Source organism: Thamnophis sirtalis, unplaced genomic scaffold (genome assembly GCF_051295495.1).
Source record: "Thamnophis sirtalis isolate CommonGarterSnake01/CBP01778 unplaced genomic scaffold, rThaSir2_p1.2 scaffold_4, whole genome shotgun sequence".
Taxonomy (NCBI): domain Eukaryota; kingdom Metazoa; phylum Chordata; class Lepidosauria; order Squamata; family Natricidae; genus Thamnophis; species Thamnophis sirtalis.
This window is the reverse complement of record NW_028261384.1, coordinates 118,890,534-118,914,142: the sequence shown is the minus strand read 5'-3', so window position 1 is coordinate 118,914,142 and position 23,609 is coordinate 118,890,534. Positions and strand designations below refer to the sequence as shown.

Here is a 23,609-nt window from a genome sequence, read left to right as displayed (position 1 = left end):
CCACCAAATTTCAATTTATATGGTAATACATTTTTAAAAGACTCAAGTATAATAAGCCCATTGATGAATAAATTAGGTAATTGTGAACATTAAAACAAACAAAAATTCTAAGGATTAGCTTATCTACAGGTGGCGCACTTTTCATAGTATTTGTTTAGAAATTTGAGGGACGGTTTATCCATAAATCGGATTATGTGTGAGAATACTGCATATGGCATCTTTCAATCAGTGACAGTTTTTTTGCTCAGCCTAATTCCTGTTGAAATCGTTAATTCTACTTGAGTTACTCAAAAGATCATTTTAAGGGTTCCAGTATTCCAAAGTTTGAGAATGCCTGCCCCTGTGGTCTCCTTTCTAATTATTCAGCTGATTTGGCCCAACCTCGCTTGTGAGTCGAGACAAAGTCAACCAGCTGCTAGTTCATTAAAGCTAAACGTATATATAATATAATTTCTTCTTATTTAATCATTTTCCCTTCTGTTTCATTAAAAATGATAACTGGACAACAATTTCCCTTCTGTTTTATTAAAAATGATAACTGAACAAGAGGAACTTGGAAGCCATCATAGTACATTGCTGCAGTGCAGTTTGAAAACTATGACATAAAATTTATTTATTTATTAAACTTATATGCTCTGCGCATTTAGCACGTGGTGATATCTTGGAAGTATTGCTGAAAAAGGTGAAAAAATATATATTGTTGTGTAGATTTTTCTTTTCTTTCATTGGCTCAATTCTGAAATCTGTTTCACAAGGAAGAACTTATCCTGGCCCTCCTGAGAAAAAGAGAACATTGAAAGCCATTAAGTCTCTCTCGCAATTTGATAGTGGATGAGGCAGCTGAGCTGTCAGACTTAAGCACAATGATCTGGATGAGCATGAGGTTTTTTGGGGGGGAGCTTCCCCTTTCTGAGACTCCCTCATGGATTTGAGTTGGACATCAGGCACAGCCCTTGGGGAGAGGGACAAGGTTGGCTAAGGCTGAAGATGAGCATTTGGGCTTGTTACTGCTCTACCAGCTTCCTGCTATGAGCTGCTCAACTCCTTATGAAGCCGTGTCTTGGATAAAGCATTAGGCTGGAAACTGTTAAGACTACCAGAAACTAAAGACTGTGAGTTCTAGTCCCAACTTTAGCCACAAAGTCAGCTGGGTGACCTTGACCCAGTCATTCTCTCTCAATCCTAGGAAGGAAACAATGGTAAACCACTTCTGAGATCTTGCCAAGAAAACTGCAGGGACCTATCCAAGAGTCAGTACTGACTTAAAAGCAAAAAAAAACAAAAAAAAAACCAGAAAACAGAATAATTCAAAGCTTTGTAGATTAGTATGCTGCACAAACCAGATCATTTTAACTAATTCAGCAAACAGTTTTAGAAATCCCAGTGCAGAATCATGTATGAATTTAGCATTCTTTCCTCCATCCCACCATTTCGTTTTAAAAAAAAAATCTTTTAAAAGTACAGGAAGCTTTGAATAGAAGAGAGTTGGAAGCCACCTTGGAGGTCTTCCAGCCTCCTGTTCAAGCAGGAGACCCCATACCATTTCAAACAAATGACTGTCCAGTCTCTTCTTAAAAACCTCCAGAGATGAAGCACCCACAATTTCGGAAGGCATGCTGTTCCACGGGTTGATTGTTCTCAATGTTAGGAAATTTCTTCTTAGTTCTAGGTTGTTTCTCTCCTTGATTAGTTCACATCCATTTTTTTTTGTCCTGTCCTCTGATGCTTTGGAAAATAAGTTGACCCCCTCTTCTTTTCCACAGCCCTTCAAATACTGGAATACTATCATGTCACCCTTTTCTCTAGACTAGCCAAATCCAAATCCTGCAACCATTATTCATGCTTTAGTCTCTGGGCCTTTAATAATCTTAGTTGCTCTTCTCTCCACTTTTTCCAAAGTCTCAACACCTTTTTTCTATGTGACCGAAACTGGATGCAATAAATGTGGCCTTACTAAGGCTTTATAAAGCAGTACTAATACTTCACATGAGTTTGATTCTGGAAGCATGGCTTTAAAAAGATAAGTAAATTTCCCTAGCTAGCTAATATTGTTTCCTTTGATTGACTTCTACAATCTCACAAAATAGAAACTAAACCTGCACTATCTTCTCCTGCACAGAGTTAATATTAGAAGTTTTTAAGCTGTGGCTAATGAGTACTAATCTTAGAAGCTTTAAACACAAATTTCTGCTGGATAATCTTTAAAGTTCTTTCCAATAATTATTATAATAATAGAAAAGAATTAACTTGCATCTGCAGAACCGTAATTAATATATCATTGCCCTCTCCCAATCTTTTCTGCATGCCCATTGCCCATCCTGAGGTATCCAGTCCTGGAGTCAATTTTTCACCACTTCATACCCATTTTTTGGATTGCTTTTAATTGACTACTCACCAGACGGAGCTGTCCTTTGAGACTTTTGATCCTGGAACTGTATGAGTTGGCCAGGGCCTTGAGGTAGAACATGAAGACACTTGAAGAAATGAAAGAGACAGAGAGAGGGAAAAATAATTATAATATTACACCAGATGCTTCAATCCTTAGGATGTGCGATTCCTTTTCTTCCTGTGCCCCATTCACCAGATCTCTTTAGAAAATGCAATTCCTCACCTCAGAAGCAGAAACAAGGGCGCAGAAAAGGCAACTGAGCCCACAAATCTCAAGAAGTCTTGGGCACCAGCAGGTAACTCTGACACAGCCTGGGTGACCACATTCCACATGGTGGATTGATCACGGAACGGCCCACATGCTTTTGAAGGAGGCAGACTGTGGAGAAAAATTGGGAGTGAGATGGTAGCTAGCAGGGAAGGGAATTAAAAACACATTTTATTTACTTAAATGTGATCCTCTTGCTCACTCATCAAAACATAACATAGTTGCTTGCTTTTTAATCAAAAGCAATAGCAATAGCACTTAGAATGTATATACCACTCCACAGTGCTTTACAGCCCTCTCTAAGCAGTTTACAGAATCAGCATATTGCCCATAACAATCTGGGTTCCCATTTTCCTGACCTCGGAAAGAGGAAAGTCTGAATCAACTGAGAGCCAGTGAGAATTGAACTGCTGCCAGTCGGTAGAATTAGCCTACCATACTGCGCACTACAGCTCGTTGGCCATCAGTGTTTAAACCATAGCTTGCTTACTCTTTGCCTACAGGTAGCCAAATTGGGTTTATTGTGTAAACTATAGTTAAGCAACATTGGCTTAGCAACACTTTTAATATTCTACTTTTACAGATGGTGGGAATGTTGGGAACTGTGGAACATACAGCTGCCATAAGATGCCAAAGTAAAAAATCAACAAAAAATGTTTAATGGAGTTAGCTCCCCGTTAAGGTTGTAGGGCACTCGAATACTTACACGAAGATGCTATATAGGGCTGGAACACAGGATATCGTGAGTCCCAGGAGCAGAATTAAAAGGAAAAAAGCGTTGGAGCTTGAAGCACGAAACGTGCGTTCGGCTGGACGGCAGTTGGCATAAAGGGTGAGCTAGAAGAATGGAGGGGGGGGAAATCAATCAAAGCTATAGAACAGTGTTTCTCGAATTTGGCAACTTTACAATGTGTGGACTTCACCTTCCAAGGCTGGGGAATTCTGGGAGCTTAAGTCCATACATTTTAAAGTTGCTGTAGATGCTTGGACCGTGTCCATTTTTTAAAATGTTCTCAATTTCTTAGAAGCAACTGCTGTCTTTTTATTCACTACTTCAGTAATATTGAGACCAGATCAAAATTACATTTTTATATTTTTTAGAAAGGTATGCTCAAAAGAGTGTACAATTAAATAATTTCAATTCTTGCAAAATTGCAATGTCATTCTTTCAAAGTTTTTTTTTAATTGTTGTTCTTCTTGTTTTCCTTTTAAGTTGTTTTTTCCAAAGCGCCCATGAGATAGATCATTGGAGTAAAGGTGCTGCACCTTGGTATTCTGTTATTTTTGGCTATTTCTGGGCATTGGTCTATGCCAGTGTTTCTCAGCCATGTCAGCTTGAAGATGGGTAGACCTCAAAACCCAGAATTGAGGATGGAGGCATAGGATGAAGCCAGGGAGAGGAGAGGTACATTCAGACTTACTAAATTGACACCAGCCCTTCATAGTCGACCAGGCAAGGACACCAAGATTATGAATGCTAATTCTACTTTTATTATAAGGTTACTGTAACAGAATCTTGCATGTCTGAATGTGGCTCTCCTCTCCCTGCCCTTATCCTTCTGACACAGACTCAGATATCACTTATCTGACTATAATCTTGGCTATGGCTCCTCCTCCTCCTAGTCCTCAAAGTTATTCTCACAGCCCACTATAATATTTTTCAAATTTCAATCCAGCAATCCCATCAACACTTGCCCCAGATCCAGGGATGGGCTTCAAATTTTTTAGCAAGGGGTTCTCTGCCCGTTTGCTGGGTGGGTGTGGCATGGTGGGCACGGCCTAGTCAGCCTCCTGCATCATGCTTGGGAGGGGGCGTTTTTGCCCTCCCAGGCTCCGTAGGCTTTCTTCGAGCCTCCGGGAGAGCGAAAACAGCCTCCCCAGGCTCTGGAGGCTGGAAATAGGCCCATTTCCCAAACTTCCAGGAGGCCTGTTTTTTGCCCTCTCCGAACCTCCGCACACACCCTGCACTCACCTGCATCCAAAACGGGCCACCTGGGGACTCCTGAGAGGGGCGGGGTGGGCAGGGCCAGCCAGGAGTGGGATTTGGGGGGGTTCTCCAAACTGCACAGAATCTTAACTAGAGGTTCTCCCGAACCCCTGCAAAATCCCCGTAGCCCATCCCTGCCCAGATCCCTGTCCACCTACAAAGGTTTCCTTGAAGACAGTAAATAAGTTGAAAGCCACTATTCTGGATTTTCTCACAGTAATCAACCAGCACCCGGATTTCCATTGCCCCTTCTCTGCTCCACCTTGCAATTACGCTTCGGAGCTGTTGTTGAATCACCTTTTTCATGTAGAAGATAACAATATATTTGATGGTGTTGAGCACTGGCAGAAGAGGACAAAAAAGGGCTCCAGTCCAGCACAAGGTCTGCCCATATACCAGGTTCAAAATGTTGTCAGGAACCCCGAACTCCTGTTCTCCCAACCATTTGAGCAAGAGGCAGGATGGCCAGTAAGTCACCAGCAGCCTAGAAAAGGAAAGAAAGGGAAATTTTGGGTTTTTTATGTGAAGTCCCAACTTAGACACATGTTGTTACAGCCATTCACTTATTCCTTTATACAGGTAGTCTTCAACTTACAACTACCTGGAACAAGGGAGTTATGACTCAGTTCCGATGGTCACTTCCCATCCATCAGTCACATGACCCCATGTTAGGCGCTCAGCGACATAGTGGCATTTGCGGCTGTTTGCAGGTTCCCACTTTTGGACTAAGGAAAGTAACCAAACTATAGGCGATTCTCTTAATTTTGACCGTAATGGAATCTGCCTATTACAGTCACAAGCCATGAAGGTTGCAAAGCAGTCACTTATGATTAACACAATTTTATTGCCTTTTCTGTTGCGATATTAAGCGAAGCTTGCAGTTATGGGGCGGTTTTGTTGAAAACCGAAAGCAAATGTAGATATTTGGCAAGAGAGTTCATAAAACGTAGTCACGGGGGATGGGACACTGCAAACAGCCTTAAATGCAGGCTGGTTGCCGAGCATCCAAAATGTAGTCATGTGACTGCATGGCAGGGTTTCCAGTTGTTGGGATTTCAGAATCAGGTCATAAATAGCCCTCCAGAGGTCTTCGATAACTTCAAACAACTGCTAAATGACCAGTTGCATGTTGAGGATTACCTGTAATCATCCCCTCTCCACCACCAATAGACATGACAAAACTTAAAAGGCTTACTTTCTGGGAAACTCCACCAACAATATCACAAGTAGCATGATCACCAAGTCAAAGATCATCAGTTTGTACATTTCCTGCCCCACTGAGGTCTCCCAGCACTGAAGAGAGAGATAAGGTTTTTTTTCATAAGATAAGGTTTTTTGCTCATAAAAAATTGGCATTTCTCATTTGCCTGTATTCTAGAGAGCTATAACTCTTTCAAATAACCCAGGAATTAATCTCAAATTTAAATTTAGTTCTTGTTAGGAGAATGAACAAATCTTAGTTACATCTGGTTTATTCGTTTTGGGGTTAGGGTTAGGATTAGGATTAATTTATGGGACAGGTTTAGAATTAGAGTTAAGGATAAGATTAGATTTGTTTGGCCTGGACTTTGTGGTATGTAAAGTAACCTTGTTGAAGTCCATGAGCCACTGAAATCAATGAGGCTCAAATTAGTCATACCTAAATATGTTTAAACATGTAATTTAACTTAATTACAATAGATGTATTACAAATATGTCTAGATCTGGCTTCAAGAATGCAACTGCTGTGTTTCATTTTCCGAATTTTAGGAAATAGGACTCTAGAATGACACTATTCTACTTTTTGTGATCCCTCCACATAGATAATCATTCCAATCTTTTTTCCCCCACACAAAATCTTTTGAGGAAAATATTACATAGTAGCATAACTTGTTTTGACTGGGAATTCAAGAAATTTTTACCTCCCACATAAAACCACTATTTCCCTTACCGGGTGAAGTTTATTATTATAACCACAATTGCGGCAGTCGGAGTTCTGCATGTCCCCATTACAGGTGATCTGTCCCCAGAGTGTAACGAGAACCACAATTAGGCTAGCAAAACGCAAGACGACATTCCTGCCAAAAGAGATGGACATGTCAGGTTGCCTAATAACCAAGATAGAAGGTGGGGGAAATCATGTGAGCAGCTCTTGGTCTCTTAAGAGCAGTTGGATCTGTAGATATTCACAAAGGATATGCTGTTGGAGAAAGATATGGAAATAGACGTGGTTTAATATTTGCACCTCAACCTGCATCAAAAGGTACAAATTAGAACAACCAAAGGAAGATGTCAACAAAACACATCACATCCCTTGATTCAGTTCTCAGACTCTTCACAATGTTCAAAGTCGAAAATATTGATTAGATATGCTCTCTAACTCCTAAAGTTCAGGGTCCTCCAAAACAAAAAAGATGCAAAGTAGATCACATTACTCTAAAAACCAACTGTTTACTTAGCATAACACTATCTATATATGTAAAAATGGCTGTGCGTGTGTATGTTCCACCATAACTCTGGAACGCCTTGAGCAATTTCAACCAAACTTGATACACAGATGAAAAATACTGTAGGGGTAAGACATCCCTAACACTCCTCGAGTGTGTGTTCTGTTAAGATACAGCCTGTTGTGCCTTAAAATGGATTCTACTGTACTGTCATAAAGTGGCTTCTACTGTACAGCGTAATGGAGTTGCCATGGTAATGGCTTCACAGTACTACACAAGGGGGCTCCTTCTGGTAAGGGGAAAAATCCAACATTAGAAATTACATTTGGTCCAAACATTTCCCTTCTATAAATAAATACCCGGGCAATGCCGGGTTATCAGCTAGTCTGTAAATAATAAATAAATAGAAAATAAAAGTATAACAATCACAGTTACAACAACAATGGACTTCCGGTGCCCCAAAGTGTTCGATTCCAGGCTTCTGGACAGGGATTCCAGACCAACTTCAGTGACCATAAAAGAATTACACAGCAGTGTTGTCTTCTCTAAAGCCAAAGGACTACCATATACTTAATCTAGTCTGGTCTATTTATAACAAGCGCACCTCAAAATATTGCTTAATCACCAGAGATCCTTGACTCAACAACTGTACTGGTGAAGGATGCTTAGATTTGTGTTCATTAGCACCTAGAAAACTATTAGTCCTTCACCTCGAGCTAAAGAAGTGAGGTTAGGTGTCCAACAACTTCCAGATTTCAGCACTTTTTTCCTTTTGGCCCCTGATTACTGGGATTCCCTATTTCTTTATCCTTCCCATCTTTGCTATGAAAGCAAGCATCAATAGCTTTTCTTTCTCTGGGCAGTGGACAGTGGGCCCGTTGAAAATGAAAAGAAAGCACCAGAGTCTTATTCCCCACCCTCCATAGCAGGGATCCCCAAACTTGGGAACTTTAAGACCTGTGGACTTCCAATTCTGTGATTTGAAGTCCACAAGTCTTAAAGCTACCACGTATGGAGACCCCTGCTCTATTGCAAACATACCCAGATGTTTTTTGTTGTTTTTTTTTGTACCTCAGAAGTGTGATTTTGATTTTAAAGCTGAGCGGGTATTTTTCAAGAGGCACAAGGAACTCAAAGATCATCGGAACAAGGAGATTGGCAGCCGTGATTACAGCGGAAGGGAGATAAGCCACCAGCAGATCCAGAAAGAAGAGACTGTTTTCAGGAGAGTCCGCCTGTATCAAAAGATAGAGGAATTTATTTGGGCATGAATGTTATGGAAAGAAATAATGCGATTGAACAGGACCTTTCTTTGCAAATAAGTCCTACGAGATATTGTCTTCTTACAGGTAGTCCTTGACTTACAACCATCTGTTTAGGGACCATTTGAAATTATAACAGCATTGAAAAAAGTAACTTATGACCGGCCCTTGCACTTAAACCACTATAGCATCCCCCATAGTCACATGATCAAAATTTAGGCATTTGGCAACTGACATGTATTAATGATTGCTGCATCTGGGAGTCACGCAATCGTCATTTGCGACCTTCCCAGCAGGCTTCCAATAAGCAATGTTTATGAGGGAAGCCAAATTTGCTTAATGACCCCATGATTCACTTAACAGCTGCAGTAATTCAATGGCAAAAAAAAGGTTTCAAAATGGGCATAACTCACTTAACAACCACCTTGCTTAGCAATGGAAATTCTGGTTGTTACAATGTGGTTGTAAGTCAAGGACAATCTCTACAGGCTCAACTTTAAGTTGTTGTTATGTTCAAAGCACTTCTGGGGTGAAACGATCAGCCAGTGACATCGCTGTTGCCTGGAGGATGCTCAGTTGGAGGTTTCCTTTCATGCTCCCATGAATGAGCCCACCAAAGTGGTACCTATTTATCTGCTTGTGTTTGCACAATTTCAACTGCTAGATTGGCAGGAGCTGGAGCAAATGACGGGTGCTCACACCATCACACAGCAGCACTCAGGTCTCAAATACAGGCATGCAGATCATCAGTCCAGTGTTCTAACCACATGACACACTATGGCCCTTTACTTTAACTTGTAAGGCCCTGCTTGACAGAACTTCCATGCAACTGGCAAAGTCACGTCCTTGGTCCATATGGCCTCTGCTTGGAGTTTCAGCACCACAATTGCTGCCAAACCTGGCCAGAACTGCTTTTGTGATAACCTAAATACCTCCACCACAATATGGGGGACTGGTCACAAAGGGGTGAGGCCTTAAGTATTGGGGGAAGCACAACCTCTTGAGGGGTAGCTGAGGGCCCACATACTTACTTTTCCCAACATCTCCTGGGAATAGCTCACAGCCAGAAAGATACAGTAAAAGGAGGCTCCCAAAAGCGCTAAAACCAAGATATTGATCAGACTTCTCAGGAGATAAAGGCCAACTCGCTCTGATGTGGTCAACTCTGCCTGGTGCTGGCGGAAACTGGCTTCTTCCAGGTCCATCTGGAAGGGGGGAGGAAGAGAAGAGAAGCATCTGAAGCAGCTCAGAACAATCAAAGCAGCTTTAAAAGATAATCTTGAAAGATTAAACACATGCAAAACACATCCAGCAGCCTAAACCCAGATAAGCAAAGATTGACACCAGACAACAATCAAGCACAAAACAATACCCTCTCAAGAAACTACCAAGGAGAAAACAACACCCTCTGCAAAACTGGCAGGGCATGCTATTGTATATAAAAAAGGAGCAAACCCTACACTCACTAGTGCTGATGATGTTACCTAGTTGGGTAATGAAAAGTCTGCAAGCAAACAACCAAACTCCAAGGATTCCACAAAATTAGCTTCACCCAAATCCTCATTGAGGGATTATATTTGCACATTGCACAGTGCCATTTGTATGAGCATATGCTGTTTTGTGACTTTGGCAACGGTTCTTTTTAAAGCCATGTGGGAATACAGTCAATTGTAGTTTTCCCAACAACCTAAAAACTAGGATTATATATTTTTTTAATAGTGTCTTAATTGTATTATCCTATAGTAGCATAGCAACCATGTGATAAATTAAAATTCAGTTAGCAATGCTCTAGCTTATCCCTTTACACTTCCTTGACAAATCAGAAATCTATTACCCTTGAACAATAACAAAAGAAAAAGATTCTATATATCATGTAAATTGTAAGGTTACATCTATTTTTTTTGGGGGGGGGGGACAAACAGTTGCATTAATTGTTGAAAATAATCTAAAAGTTTGTTTTCTCCACATCCAGTTGTAGAACTGGGGATAAAGGTACGGCCTTTGAATTTCTCACTTCTGCAGTTTCTTAGAGCCTTAGGTGTTTATGAGAGAAATTTGGGTTACTGATAGTCCTTTACTTAAGGCCACAATTGAGCCCAACGTATCTGTTGTTAAGCAAGACAGTTGTTAAGTGAGTTGTGCCCCATTTTACAACATTTTATACCACAGTTGTTAAGTGAATCACTGCAGTTGTTAGGTGAGTCATGCAGTTGTTAAGTGAATCTGGCTTCCTCCATTGACTTTGCTTGTCAGAAGCCAGTTGGGAAGGTTACAAATGGTGATCACATGACCCAGAATACTGCAATCATCATAAATGCATTCCAGTTGCAGCCCTCCAAATTTTGATCATGTGACCATGGGGATTCTGGGAGCGCATGGGGATGCTGTGATAATCGTAAGTGTGAAAAGCAGTCATAAGTCACTTTTTAAAGTGCCATTATAACTTTGAAGATCACTAAACAAATGATTGTAAGTTGAGGACTACCTGTAATCTAATTATCTTTTTTTCCTTATAGCAACAGAAAAAAAAGTGAAAGAACATTGCGTTGCAGAGGTTGAAATGACAGCCCTTCTTAGGCTATGAATAAATGTTTGGAAAAATAATTCCCACTAGAATTTGGGTCTAAGGGGGGGGGGTGTGTGGAATGTTCTACTGGAAGCCACATTAGTTCAGGATGAATGGTAGCACTCATTTTTCTTCCTTCCTGTGAGGAAATGGTCAGCCCAACCCTTCTGGAGCATGACACATTAAAAGGGCTGCCATCGGCTATCCGGTTTTAGCATCTGTCCTTACCCGTAACTCGTAGCGGATGCTTTTATGCTTTAACTGGACCATGTTATCTTGCATCAGGCTGAAATCCCAGCCAGCAAAGACTTTGTTGCTGTAGGACGCAAGGGATGTGTCTTCGCTAACCAGGCTTTGTTTGAGGCAAAGGACTGACCTGAAGACAGATGGAAGACAAGAAATATTTAAACAGGAATTTCCTGAGAGGTGGATCCATCAGGAAGGCTGCTAATTGTGGGCAGGGAAAACAATTCTCAGATGAATTGAATCCACTAAATCAAGTTGACATAAAGAGGCATAAGCAATATAGAGATAGATATAAGGCTGTAGCCTGTTGATCATACTAGAATAATTCTCATAGATTAGGTTTGTTCCATATCTCAATCTACAAATGGGAGATTTTTTTTCTTTTCTGATATCTGACAAAACCCAAAGCTGCCTGCCTCCTCTTGGTTTAGAGAAGATCTTTGCTCCATTTTATTATTTTATTCTTGCCTTTGGCGTCTGAGGGAAAACAAAAAAAAGAAAGTTACCTAGTGGTGAAATACAAATTTTTTTTTACTACCAGTTCTGTGGGCGTGGCTTTGTGGGCGTGGGAGGGGAAGGATACAGCAAAATCTCCATTCCCACCCCACTCTGGAGCCAGCCAGAGGTAGCATTTGCGGGTTCTCCGAACTACTCAAAATTTCCGCGAGCAGTTCTCCAGAACCTGTCACAGAACCTGTTGAATTTCACCTCTGAAGTGACCTGAGGTCCATTAACTATACAGGTAGTACTTGACTTACAACCACTTGTTCAGTTTGAACATTCAGTTTGGCATTGAAAAAAGTGACATGACCATTTTTCACACAACCATCGCAGCATCCCCATGGTCACGAGATCAAAATTTGGATGCTTGGCAACTAGTTCATATTTATGACTTGCAATGTCCCGAGGTCATGTGATCCCCTTTTTGCTAATTTCTGACAAGCAAAGTCAAAGGCAGATTCTCTTAACAACCATGTTGCTAAATTAAGTGCAGTGATTCAACGAGCAACTGTGGCAAGAAAGGTTGTAAAATGGGGCAAAACACACTTAATAATTGTCTTGCTTAGTAGCAAACATTTTGGGCTCAATTATGGTCATAAGTTGAGGACTACCTGTAGTAACTTGAGATCCCTTAGCTATAGGTATGTAAGCTTACATCATCTGTTGCTTATTTGTTAGTCTCTCACACCTTTCTGAGATGTATAAATATGAGTGTATCCCTTTGTTTGTCAATATTTTTTCATTTATTTTCTCCTGCCTTTATTATTTATACAAATACCGTATTTTTTGGTTTATAAGATGCACTAGAGTATAAGACTCACCAAGATTTTGAAGAGGTAAATTTTAAAAAAAGGTTTTTGCACTCTGCAGGCCCAAACCCTCTGCACACCTTGTTTTTTGCAAAAAACAGGGCATGCATAGGCTTTGGGAGGCTTGTAGAGTGCTCCTAGGGGCTGGGGGGGGGGGACGAGCAAAAAATGGCCTGTTTTTCACTTGTTTTTGCCCTCCCCAGACCCCGGGAGCACTTTGCAGGCCTCCCAAACCCTCTGCACGTCCATTTTTGCAAAGTGGACGGGGTTTACAGTAGGTCAAGACACACTCAGATTTCCACCCTCCTTTTTAGGGGAATAAGGTGTGTCTTATACTCCGAAAAATACAGTAATTCAAGGTGGCAAACATACCCAACACACCTTCCTCTTCCTATTTTCCCCACAACAACAACCCTGTGAGGTGCGTTGGGCTGAGAGAGAGTGACTGACACAAGTCATCCAGCTGACATTTATAGCTGAGATGGGACTTGAACTCATGGTTTCCCACTTTCTAACATGGAGCCTTAATCAGTAGACTAACCTGGCTCTCATTCTTGTGAGGGAATCCCTCCAATACACATTGTTTAATTAACACTGTTCAGGTAGTCCTTGACTTACAATAATTCATTTAATGACCATTCAAAGTTACAGTGGCACTGAAGAATGTGACTTATGGCCATTTTTCACAGTTGCGACCTTTGCAGCATCCCCAGGATCATGGGATCAAAATTCAGATGCTTGAAAATTGGTTCATATTTACGACCGTTGTTATGTCCCAAGGTCATGCAATCACCTTTTGCAAACTGCTCACAAGCAATCTCAATGGGAAAGCCAGACTCACTTAACAACCAGGTTACTAACTGTGGTGATTCACTTAACAACAAGAGCAAGAAAGGTCATAAAATGAGACAAAACCCACTTAACAAACATCTCACTTAAGAACAAAAATTTTGGGCTCAGTTGTGGTCAAAAGCCAAAGACTATCTGTACTGAGCCTTGATTGCTCACTTGGGGACTTGAGTTCTGATTCTGCATTATAGAGGCCACAGTGGTGCTCACCTGCGAACAATCCAGGCCAGGCAGAACAGCAAGTAGAATAGTGTTGTGAGGAGATAAGCGAGAGGAATGTCATAGGCAAAGTTGACAAAGCTGACAGCCATATTTGGATAATAGCCGTAGAACAGGTAAGATTGTTCTATGAATCCCTGGAGAGAAATAAACAATCAAATCACAGCAGTGGTGGGATTCAAATTGTTTTACTACCAGTTCTGTGCGTGTGGCTTGATGGGCATGTTTGGTGGACACGACAGGGATAGGTTACTGCAAAATCCCCATTCCTGCCCACTCCAGGGGAAGGATACTGCAAAATCCCCATTCCTGCCCACTCCAGGGGAAGGATACTGCAAAGTCCCCTTTCCTGCTCACTCCAGGGGAAGGTTGCTGCAAAATTCTCATTCCTGCCCACTCCAGGGAAAGGATACTGCAAAATCCCCATTCCCTGCCACCTCCAGGGGAAGGATACTGCAAAATCCCCATTCCCTGCCCACTCCAGGGGAAGGATACTGCAAAATCCCCATTCCCTGCCCACTCCAGGGGAAGGTTGCTGCAAAATTCTCATTCCTGCCCACTCCAGGGAAAGGATACTGCAAAATCCCCATTCCCTGCCACCTCCAGGGGAAGGATACTGCAAAATCCCCATTCCCTGCCCACTGCAGGGAAAGGATACTGTAAAATCCCCATTCCCTGCCCACTCCAGGGGAAGGTTACTGCAAAATTCTCATTCCTGCCCACTCCAGGGGAAGGTTACTGCAAAATCCCCATTCCCTGCCCACTCCAGGGGAAGGATACTGCAAAATCCCCATTCCTGCCCACTCCACGGGAAGGTTGCTGCAAAATCCCCATTCCCTGCCCACTCCAGGGGAAGGTTACTGCAAAATCCCCATTCCCTGCCCACTCCAGGGGAAGGTTACTGCAAAATCCTCATTTCCTGCCCACTCCAGGGGAAGGATACTGCAAAATCCCAATTTCCTCCCAATCAATTGGGACTCGGGAGGCAGAGAATAGATGGGGTGGGGTCAGTCAGAGGTGGTATTTACTGGTTCTCCGAACTACTCAAAATTTCTGCTATCAGTTCTCCAGAACTGGTCAGAACCGGCTGAATACCACCTCTGCATCATACATGATGGTCAGTGTAGCTACTTCCCAAGGTATTGGAAATACATCCTTGGTGGAATAATTTCTTACCTGGCCTGACAGAAGATCCAGAATATAGGAAAAGTAGCTGACCAAGCCTTGAGGGATGGGATTGTATTTTTGACATAGTGCATTCACTGGAAGGAATTAGGGAGCAAGAATTAGCTTTCCAACATGGATGGGGCTCAAGGGCTGCATGCAGGCTTCTGGTTTTTGTAAGAATGGGTCATACTCTTTCTCAGAAAAAAATAGATAAAATATGGACAAAATACCAGATAGTCTTAGCACCATTCCCGGAAAAAAATGGATCTACCTTGCTACTTTTAAGTGGGAAATGCATGATCTTGGTTGCTGAAATAGTTTTTTCCAAATCACTTGTGTACATTCTCTTCACAGTACATTTGCAGCCTATTCTTCTAACAAGCCTTTTAGTCATGTCATTTAGGTAATTTAGTCTTTGACCTTAATGGTTTTATGGTAATTACTCCTTTAGATGGCAGTGCACTTCATTTCCTATTTCAAATCATCTTACAACCCCATCCCGGCTCTTTGAAAAGCAGGGGGTAATTATCCAATTTGCTTCAAAAGGTAGTAACTAATGCTTTTATTGACTCATTGATTGAAGGATGGATGTTTTAAACATTTGTGTGCTGCTCCTCAACATTGAGTTTATTTACTTCCAAATGAGGTAAATCTTCATTTCTTATTACTTATACAAGAGCACCCTGTATATCTGCTCTACAGGTCTTCTCTGCCAGCATCACAAACATATTTTATTGACAAGAGTCCAAATGGCAAGCAGAAATTCAGTCGGATTCTCCCTCCTTGAAATACAGTGGAATTAAAGCTATGCCTTATATACTGATTATCCTTTATTGAACAGCGTTGGGCTTCAGAGTTTAGTGACCTTGATCTTAACAACATATTTCTGACATTTTGCCAGCAACTGTGGCTGGCATTTTTAAAGGCAAAGTGGTCTGCTATACCTGTTGAATTTCTGCCTCTATCTCAAGGCATAATAGAACCATAGGATTGAAAAAATACCTTGAATGTCTTCTGATCCAACCCAAAGAAAGAATCCTCAGATCATCCCAGGCAAATGGGGTGTTTAATCTTTGTTTGAAAACTTCTAATGATGAACTCCAAGAAGTAGGCTGTTATACTGCTTAATAACTGTCACGGTTAGGCAATTCCGCCATATTTCAAGTTTGAGTTACTCTCTGTAAAGCTTCCACCCATTAGTTCTTGTACTAGCTCCAGGTATTACATAGCATATGTAATACCTTCTTCCCTATGACAGCACTTCAAGTAATGGAAGATTTGGTTCCACCACAAAACCACGTTCGACTAAAGCGCGCTCGATGAAACCGCAGGGCGACAACAGCGCGGAGACAGAAGCACGCTGTAAACGCTAAACCTAAAATTAACCCCTAAACCTAAACCTAACCCCCCTAATCCTAATACTAATCCTAAACCTAACCCTAAACCTAACCCTAAACCTAACCCTTAACCTAACCCTAAACCTAATCCTAACCCTTAACCTAACCCTAAACCTAACCCTAACCCTAAACCTAACCCTAACCCTAAACCTAACCCTAACCTAACCCTAAACCTAACCCTAAACCTAACCCTAAACCTAACCCTTACCTTAACTTGAATCGGCTTGCTTTCAAAGCGCTATTTAAAGCACCCTTCTTTCTCCACGCTCGCTGTTGTGTTGTCGCCCTGTTGATGACGTCAGCGACGCGGTTTAATCGGGCGCGCTTTAGTCGAGCGCGGTTTTGTCATGCCACGGGAAGATTTTACATGTCTTTCTTTAGACCAGTTTTACTCAATTATTTTAGAAGGTCGTCTGAGAATACAATCTCTAAGACCCTCACTATTTTTGTTACTTTTCTGTGCTTTTTAAGCACTGTGAGCTGCATCAACAAAGGCATAATTTTTGAGATCACAGGAAGTGATTCAACCATTCAATTCTGTACCACATTTGGAATGCTGACTGAAAGTGAAACTATCACATCGCATAATTTTTGGCAGCTGCTGGCTCATGTTAAACTGTGGTCTAGGACATCCGGTCCATACAACTTATCCTGTGGTCTAGGACATCCGGTCCGTACATCTTATTTTTCCCACCTAAATGCAGGACCTATAATTCTTGCCATCAAACTGAGTTTTGTTAGAAAAGGCTTGATGTTCAAGACTTTCAAGATTCTTTTGAACCTTGAGTGCATTTCCTAGGAGAACCAGTCCTGCCTCAGCTTTGTGCTGAACATCATTTCTACCCTTTGACTATGTCATTTTTTAAAAATGTTGACAAGCAACGGGCCTAGTGTGGGGCATGTTTGATATTGTATTTTTTTCAGGGTGGACCATCCAAGGCCATTCTTGATTACATTGGCACATAGGAGTAAATCAAATACATGTTATATTGATTGCTCAGGACACATAAGTCTGGAACACACGTCATGGGTCATTCACTCACCCAAACTACTATTCGCTTGACTTGTCCAGTTGAGTTGTAGAGCTTCAAAGGCAGCATTTGGAGCAATCACAAATCCTACCACCAGCAAGGAAGCCACAAAATTCATCAGGACCAAGAAACGCAGGAAGTTGAAAAAAGATTGGATCCCTGTTCCAAAATGGCCTTTGGAGACAGAACACAAATAGTTACAAGGCAAGCTCAAACTCCTAAGCTATTGTTCTCTCCAAAATAGTCCTTAAGGGCCTTGCCTGTACCTTCGATGTGGTGCAGAGTGCCTCGCCACAACCTAGCTGATGAGATGGCTGTGCTTGCCTGACTCTGAAGATGGCGCAGCGTTTTCAACTTCTCTATGCGCCAAAGTTGCCAACCGCTGAGCTGCTTGACTGCCTGTTTCTGCAGCATTCTTAAAGCAAAGTGTGGTTAAATGAGAAACAAACATAACTGCAATTAAATACATGAATTGAAGTGTGTAGCAATACTTTCCTTTCCCCCCCTCTGCCCATTATGTCCAATCCCTCAGGTTTTATAAAATGTTTCATCAAAATGGAAAAATCTAATCCACGCTTAAGAGAAATATTCAAAGTAGGCAGTGGTGGGATTCTAATTTTTTTACTACTAGTTCTGTGGGCGTGGCTTGGTGGGTGTGGTGTAGTTTGGTGGGTGTGGCTTGGTGGACGTGGCAGGCAGGGAAAGGATACTGCAAAATCTCAAGTCCCTCCCCACTCTAGGAGAAGGATACTGCAAAATCCCCATTTCCTCCCAATCAGCTGGGACTCGGGAGGCAGAGAATAGATGGGGGAAGGGCCAGTCAGAGGTGGTATTTATCGGTTCTCTGAACTACTGAAAATGTCCACTACCGGTTCTCCCGAACTGATCAGAACCTGCTGAATACCACCTCTGAAAGTAGGGCTCCTAATCGCTTCGATCAAGATATTATTCAATAGGCTGTGTTTTACTTAGAAACATATGTGCCTTCCCACATCACAACTCACTAGGACTACACTCGATCTCTTCCCAAATGTTCTGGATTCCCAGCTATCTTTGTTCTGTTCCATAAGAGTCTCCAGAGAAGATGGAACCCGATTAAGATGTTTCTCTTGAGAGGGTGGCCTTCAGTCGCAATTCCCATAATTAGCATTCACCGTGTTCTCTGAGGACACAGAGCTGGGAATGTCATTTTAATTACATACTTTTCAATGTTCTTCTCCTCAAGAGTCTCTCAGCAAGAATCAAGAGCTTCGATACCTGAGCTTGCGTTTCTCCTCCAGGCAGAGAGGTAGCTCCTTCAGAAGCCGGCTGTCTTCCCCTTCTTCCAGCAATACTTCATGGGGGTCCTCTGTGGGCTCCAATGCCCCCTTCCAAGCCTCTTCCCAAGCTTCTGCTTTTTTACCACGGAAACGTAGCGTTTGATTGCTTGGTAGCTGGAGAAGGAGTGATGGGGAGACCTGCTGGCCCCCATCAAATTCTGCCAACAGACATCAATCCAGAGCAAGTCATCCTGAGCAGTCCATATGCATTCAAAGAGCTGAATATATACAACTATTCGTTCAAATTTAGGTTAATTAAGCATGCAGCTACAGACGTTTACAAAACAAGCAGAACCAACATTTATCTTTATGGTTAATAGAGGGCATTCTCCATGCTAAGTGAAGCCCTTTTCAATTGTTGTATGCAGTGTTTCTCAACCTTGGCAATATTAAGATGTGTGGATTACAACTCCCAAAATTCCCCAGCCAGCTATGCTATGCTGATTGGGGAATTCTGGGAGTTGCAGTCCACCCATCTTATAGTTGATAAGGTTGAGAAAACCTGTTGGTATATCATCAATTTCAGGTAACTAACTGACCTATAACTTTAATGCTGCCATAACAAAGAAGCCCGCTCATTCAACGAATCTTGAATCCAATATCAAGGACACTTGTCTTCATCATAATCTAGATAATAGGAATTCAGGACTTTGAGGATATTTTCCTATCCAGGTGAATAAAGAACTATGAAGAAGGCCATGAAGTACAGTAGATCCACCATTTTGCGTGGCCGTATACACAGAACTTTATATTAGGAAAATATGGTTATATTGCCTACTGATATCTGCCCTTTGGCATTTTTCTCTGTGAAAGTCTACTGCAAGTTCTATAAAGTCTTATTTAGTTACATTTGTTGAGTGATTTGTTTGCAGCTATCCTATCATGGAGGAAATCTTGAGACTGTGATAAATTTCCTGTCAGCCTCCAAAATGTATAAAACAATCTGATCTCTTAAATTCCTGGATTGATTCAACATAGAGCAAATTGAAACATAGCAGAATGCTGATTGTCACATATTCAGAGGTTCAAGGGCTCTGAAACTGTTGGTTAGTTCAGCGTTTTTCAACCTTTTTTGTGCAAAGGCACACTTTTTTCATGAAAAAAATCACGAGGCACACCACCATTAGAAAATGTTAAAAAAAATTAACTCTGTGCCTATATTGACTATATAGCGGGTGTTTTTCCCACGGCACACCTTACAGTATGTCACGGCACACTAGTGTGCCGCGGCACAGTGGTTGAAAAACACTGGGTTAGTTAGACTGGTGCATTTTTATATAAATATATACAATTATAATAGGAGGCAACATGGTGGCTATGAATTATTAATATTATAATTTATTATTATAATAAATTAGTATTTGTAAAAGGTTATTTCACTTTCAAAAAAATTAGAGTAGAAAGGTGGCCTAGATGAAAACAAATTGCCATTCCCTATTTTTATTTACAAAAACACTCTTGAGGTCCGTTCTTAAAAAGCAAACTACAGGTAGTGCTCAGCTTACCATCATAACTGAGCCCAAAATTTGTGTTGCTAAGTGTGAAATTTGTTAAGTGAGTATTTGCCCCATTTTACAATTTTTTTTTTGCTACATTTGTTAAGATGCTAAATTAGTAACACAATTGTTAAGTGAATCTGATTTCCTCATTGATTTTGTTTGACAGAAGGATCACATGTCTCCAGGATACGGCTACCGTTCAGGGGTGGATTCCGGCTTATGCTACTGCCAGTTCGCTCAGGGACGCGCTTTGCGTGCGCACGTGCTTAATACACAAGTAGCGTGATGTGCAGTAGTAAAAACAAAAACAAAAACAAGATGGTGGCCCCGATAGAACTGGTTCGGGGACATGGCAGGCTGAGTTACTACCTATTCGGCCGAACCTGTCGGAACCAATAGGAACCCACCTCTGCTACTGTTATAAATGTGAGTCCCTTGTAAAGCATCTGAATGTAAATCATGTGACCAGGGGGATGCTGCAATGGTCATAAGTCACTTTTTTCAGTAATGTTGTTGAAGCTGGACATTAAATGAAACTGGACATAAAACGAGACAAGACATGAAATGTGGCAAGACAGAAAGAAGGAATAACTTTTAAGACTTTTAAGACACCTATCTGAAGTTCATCTAAAGTTCACACATATGAGTTAAGCATACAGCTAACCACAAACATACTGCCTGTAATTTAGATGCTTCTTTGCAAGTCACCTGGCTGTGACCTCAATCTACGAAAGGAGGGCAAGATATTTAGAATAGTAAAAGGGGGGCTATGACTCATGTAACCAACCAAAGCTAATTTCCGTGTTTTACTGCTTTTGAAAAACATACACAAGAACTGACTTATCTATAAGTCTTTGTTCAGATGTTTAGATGTCTGCTTTGGCTATCTTGCTCTGAACCTTTGCGCAAATAAAGACTACTTCTTTTGGTTCCGAAGTCTGAGTCCCTTAATTTTCTGCAACATTGTAACTTCAAACCGTCACTAAACAAGCTGTTGTAAGTCAAGGACTTCCTGTAGTTGTAGGTGACTGATTTCTGTCTTGCGCATACATAATATCCCTACCCTGTGTTTTGAAGATTGGGGTTGTTTTATTTGTAAGAACACCCACAAAATTCTCTGTTAGTTCCAAACACATTCGTTGATCCGAAATGTTAGGCAAACACACGCAACAGAGAAGTACTTAATTTTCATTTTAAAATGCATTTCACTTGGGAGATCAATCTAAGCAGATCAGAAAGGGCCTAAAGCTTGTTAAAACCTTCGTCATAATTATACAGTCACTGTTCACAAAATGACCCAACCACAGCAATTCATCTCAAAGGAAGCTACATTGAATAGAGGGAAGTAATCCATCTTATTTGAAAGAAAATAAATATTTCACAGATATATCTTATTCTTCTTTCTCTAGGTGCCACATTGAATCTACTGGAAAAGATTGTAACTCCACCCCATTTTTGTTTCTCTAAGTGCTATTCTTCTTTTTGTTTCTTCCTGCCATTTTGATTCCTCTAAGCAGAACTGGCAACTTAATTCAATATTAGCCTAATTCAATATTATTGAATAATGCAGAATATTTTTTCTGTAATTTCCAGAACCTCTTCTAACCGTGGCATCAAATTATAATACTGTACAGCAAGTGCCAGAAGTAGGCAGCATTGTTTCATTCCATTTCTTAATAACAAAAAAAGAAATAAACCTGTAATGTACACCTAAAATAGAGTGCAAAAAAACCCCAAAATAAAATACCAACCCATCAAAAAATGATTGAAAGATTTTGTGTCTTGACTTTTGCCTTGGTGCTTTACCATCCTATATTTGCTCCCTTTTATTGCAAGTTAAGTGTGGAGTTATAGAAATTAGCACTTCTGTTATTATAATGTGCTTGGGTGTGCTATAGATTCTAGAAAATATCCAGATTAAGAGGGTTCAGACATCCAATAGGTCAAACTTTCCCAAGTATAATTAATAAAAAGTTGCTCCAAAACAATATTTACAGCAGAACTCCTCACTTATAATCAAAACCAGAGAACAATTGAGTCTTAGTATTCAGTCTGCAGACTGCAATAATTCAAGATCAGAGAAGGCAGTGTGGTAGGTGGAGGAATTTTACTAAATAAAAAGAAAATGCTGGAGATTTTTGATTATCAGCCATTCCAAGATCAAAACAGCAAAAGTATGTAGCCAAAGTACCTGTTTCCTCTTCTTGGCTCCTTAAACTGCTTTCCCTGAAATCGTCTTCCATGCTTGCAAATTATTCAGCCATATCATTCAGTGAAATTCTTGTTCTGATTAGACTGAACAAGGAACAAGGAAGTAGAATACAAAACTGGGCATGGATTAATGATTCTTCCAGGTAATATGCCCCAACATTGTAACCAGGCAACCAATATCTTAGAATACTGCAAACATGCATAGGTATAAAGCTTTCACTTTAATGCACTTATTTTGAAAAAGCACAGCATATTCAGGAATGAAAGTATGAACAAGCATTTGAAGTAGAGCGTTTTGGAAATCCAATTATTATACATGGTATACAGTATCAATCTAGCCATTCCCCCTTATGAATAGATGAACTTTCTGTTTTCTGTGCCACTCACATTCTTGAGGCCAAATTGAAGCCTTGTTGGGTTGTGGGGCTTTGATAACAAAAGCATTCTTCAAAATATAACATGTATCCTGATGGAGAGGGGGGTCACACTCACCCTATGACCAGCCAGATGGAGAATCAGATAAATTCAGCTTCGTAAACAAGTGGGTCCTGCCAGCTTCCAGGAGAAGGTTGACCTGAGCACACACAAAAAAGCTAATGAAGTCTTAGGCTACATCAACAGAGGGATAGAATCAAGATCATGTGACATGTTACTTCCATTTTATAAAGCCTTGGTAAGACCACACTTGGAATACTGCATCCAGTTTTGGTCACCATGATATGAAAAATATGTTGATACTCTAGAATGAGTACCGAAAAGAGCAACAAAAGTGATTAAGGAACTGGACGTTAAAACATACAATGAACAGTTGCAGGAATTAGGTATATCTAATCTAATGAAAAGAAGGACTAGGGCAGAGGTGGGTTGATACGGGTTCACACTGGTCTGAGCAAAGTGGTAGTGGAAATTGGGACTGGGTCATCAAACCGGTAGGGATGGCAGGCTGGCCATGCCCCCGAACCAGTTTCCTGGTCACTCATGCCGTTGCCACCTTGTTTTTTAGTCATTTTTTCATGTTCTGCGCATGCACAGAACAATTTACAGGCAACTGCATACATGCACCTGCTGTGTGCGAAGCGAACCAGCAGCCACTCCAGCAGCAAGCCGCCCCTGAACTAGAGGTGATTTAAGATTAGTCTTCCAATATTTCTGGGGCTGCCATGGAGAAGAGTGGATTGACTTATTCTCCAAAGCCCCAGAGGGCAGGACAAGAAATAATGGTTGAAAATGTTTTAAAGAGAGATCCAATCTAGGAGAAATTTCCTGTTAGTGTGAAGAATTTATCAGGGTAACACCTTTCTTCCAGAAGTTGTGGAGGAAAACCATTTGTCCAGCATTTCATAAAGTCTCCTATTTGATCAGGGTGTGAGACTAGAAAACTTCTATTACTGTTAGGATGAAAGATCTGAACAAGGTGGATTTGGCCTGAGCAAGACCAAGACTGCAAAGAATATTGATATTGAT

At 41.0% G+C, this 23,609-nt stretch overlaps 1 protein-coding gene across 1 annotated transcript; it reads right to left on the bottom strand.

Moving 5' to 3' along the window:
- Positions 1-504: 504 nt before the first annotated feature.
- On the bottom strand, positions 505-22,231 carry TMC4 (transmembrane channel like 4). Its single transcript, XM_014072708.2, has 16 exons — positions 22,126-22,231; positions 18,374-18,593; positions 17,383-17,531; positions 17,129-17,290; positions 14,698-14,783; positions 13,513-13,658; positions 11,126-11,273; positions 9,363-9,536; positions 8,141-8,304; positions 6,574-6,700; positions 5,839-5,936; positions 4,941-5,127; positions 3,363-3,493; positions 2,612-2,767; positions 2,396-2,474; positions 505-776 (listed from the first exon to the last, which is right to left on the bottom strand). The coding sequence occupies exons 1-16, from the start codon at positions 22,175-22,177 to the stop codon at positions 723-725; spliced, it is 2,133 nt and encodes a 710-aa protein (XP_013928183.2). The 5' UTR covers positions 22,178-22,231; the 3' UTR covers positions 505-722.
- Positions 22,232-23,609: the final 1,378 nt, after the last annotated feature.

Coding starts and splice junctions, on each gene's coding strand:
- TMC4 (XM_014072708.2), bottom strand. CDS start 22,177: ATGGAAGACGATTTCAGGGAAAGCAGTTTAAGGAGCCAAGAAGAGGAA. Junction 5,128..5,838: donor TTGGTGGAGTTTCCCAGAAA/GTAAGCCTTTTA, acceptor TTCCTTTTCTAG/GCTGCTGGTGACTTACTGGC. Junction 2,768..3,362: donor GCCCTATATAGCATCTTCGT/GTAAGTATTCGA, acceptor TTTTCTCCACAG/TCTGCCTCCTTCAAAAGCAT.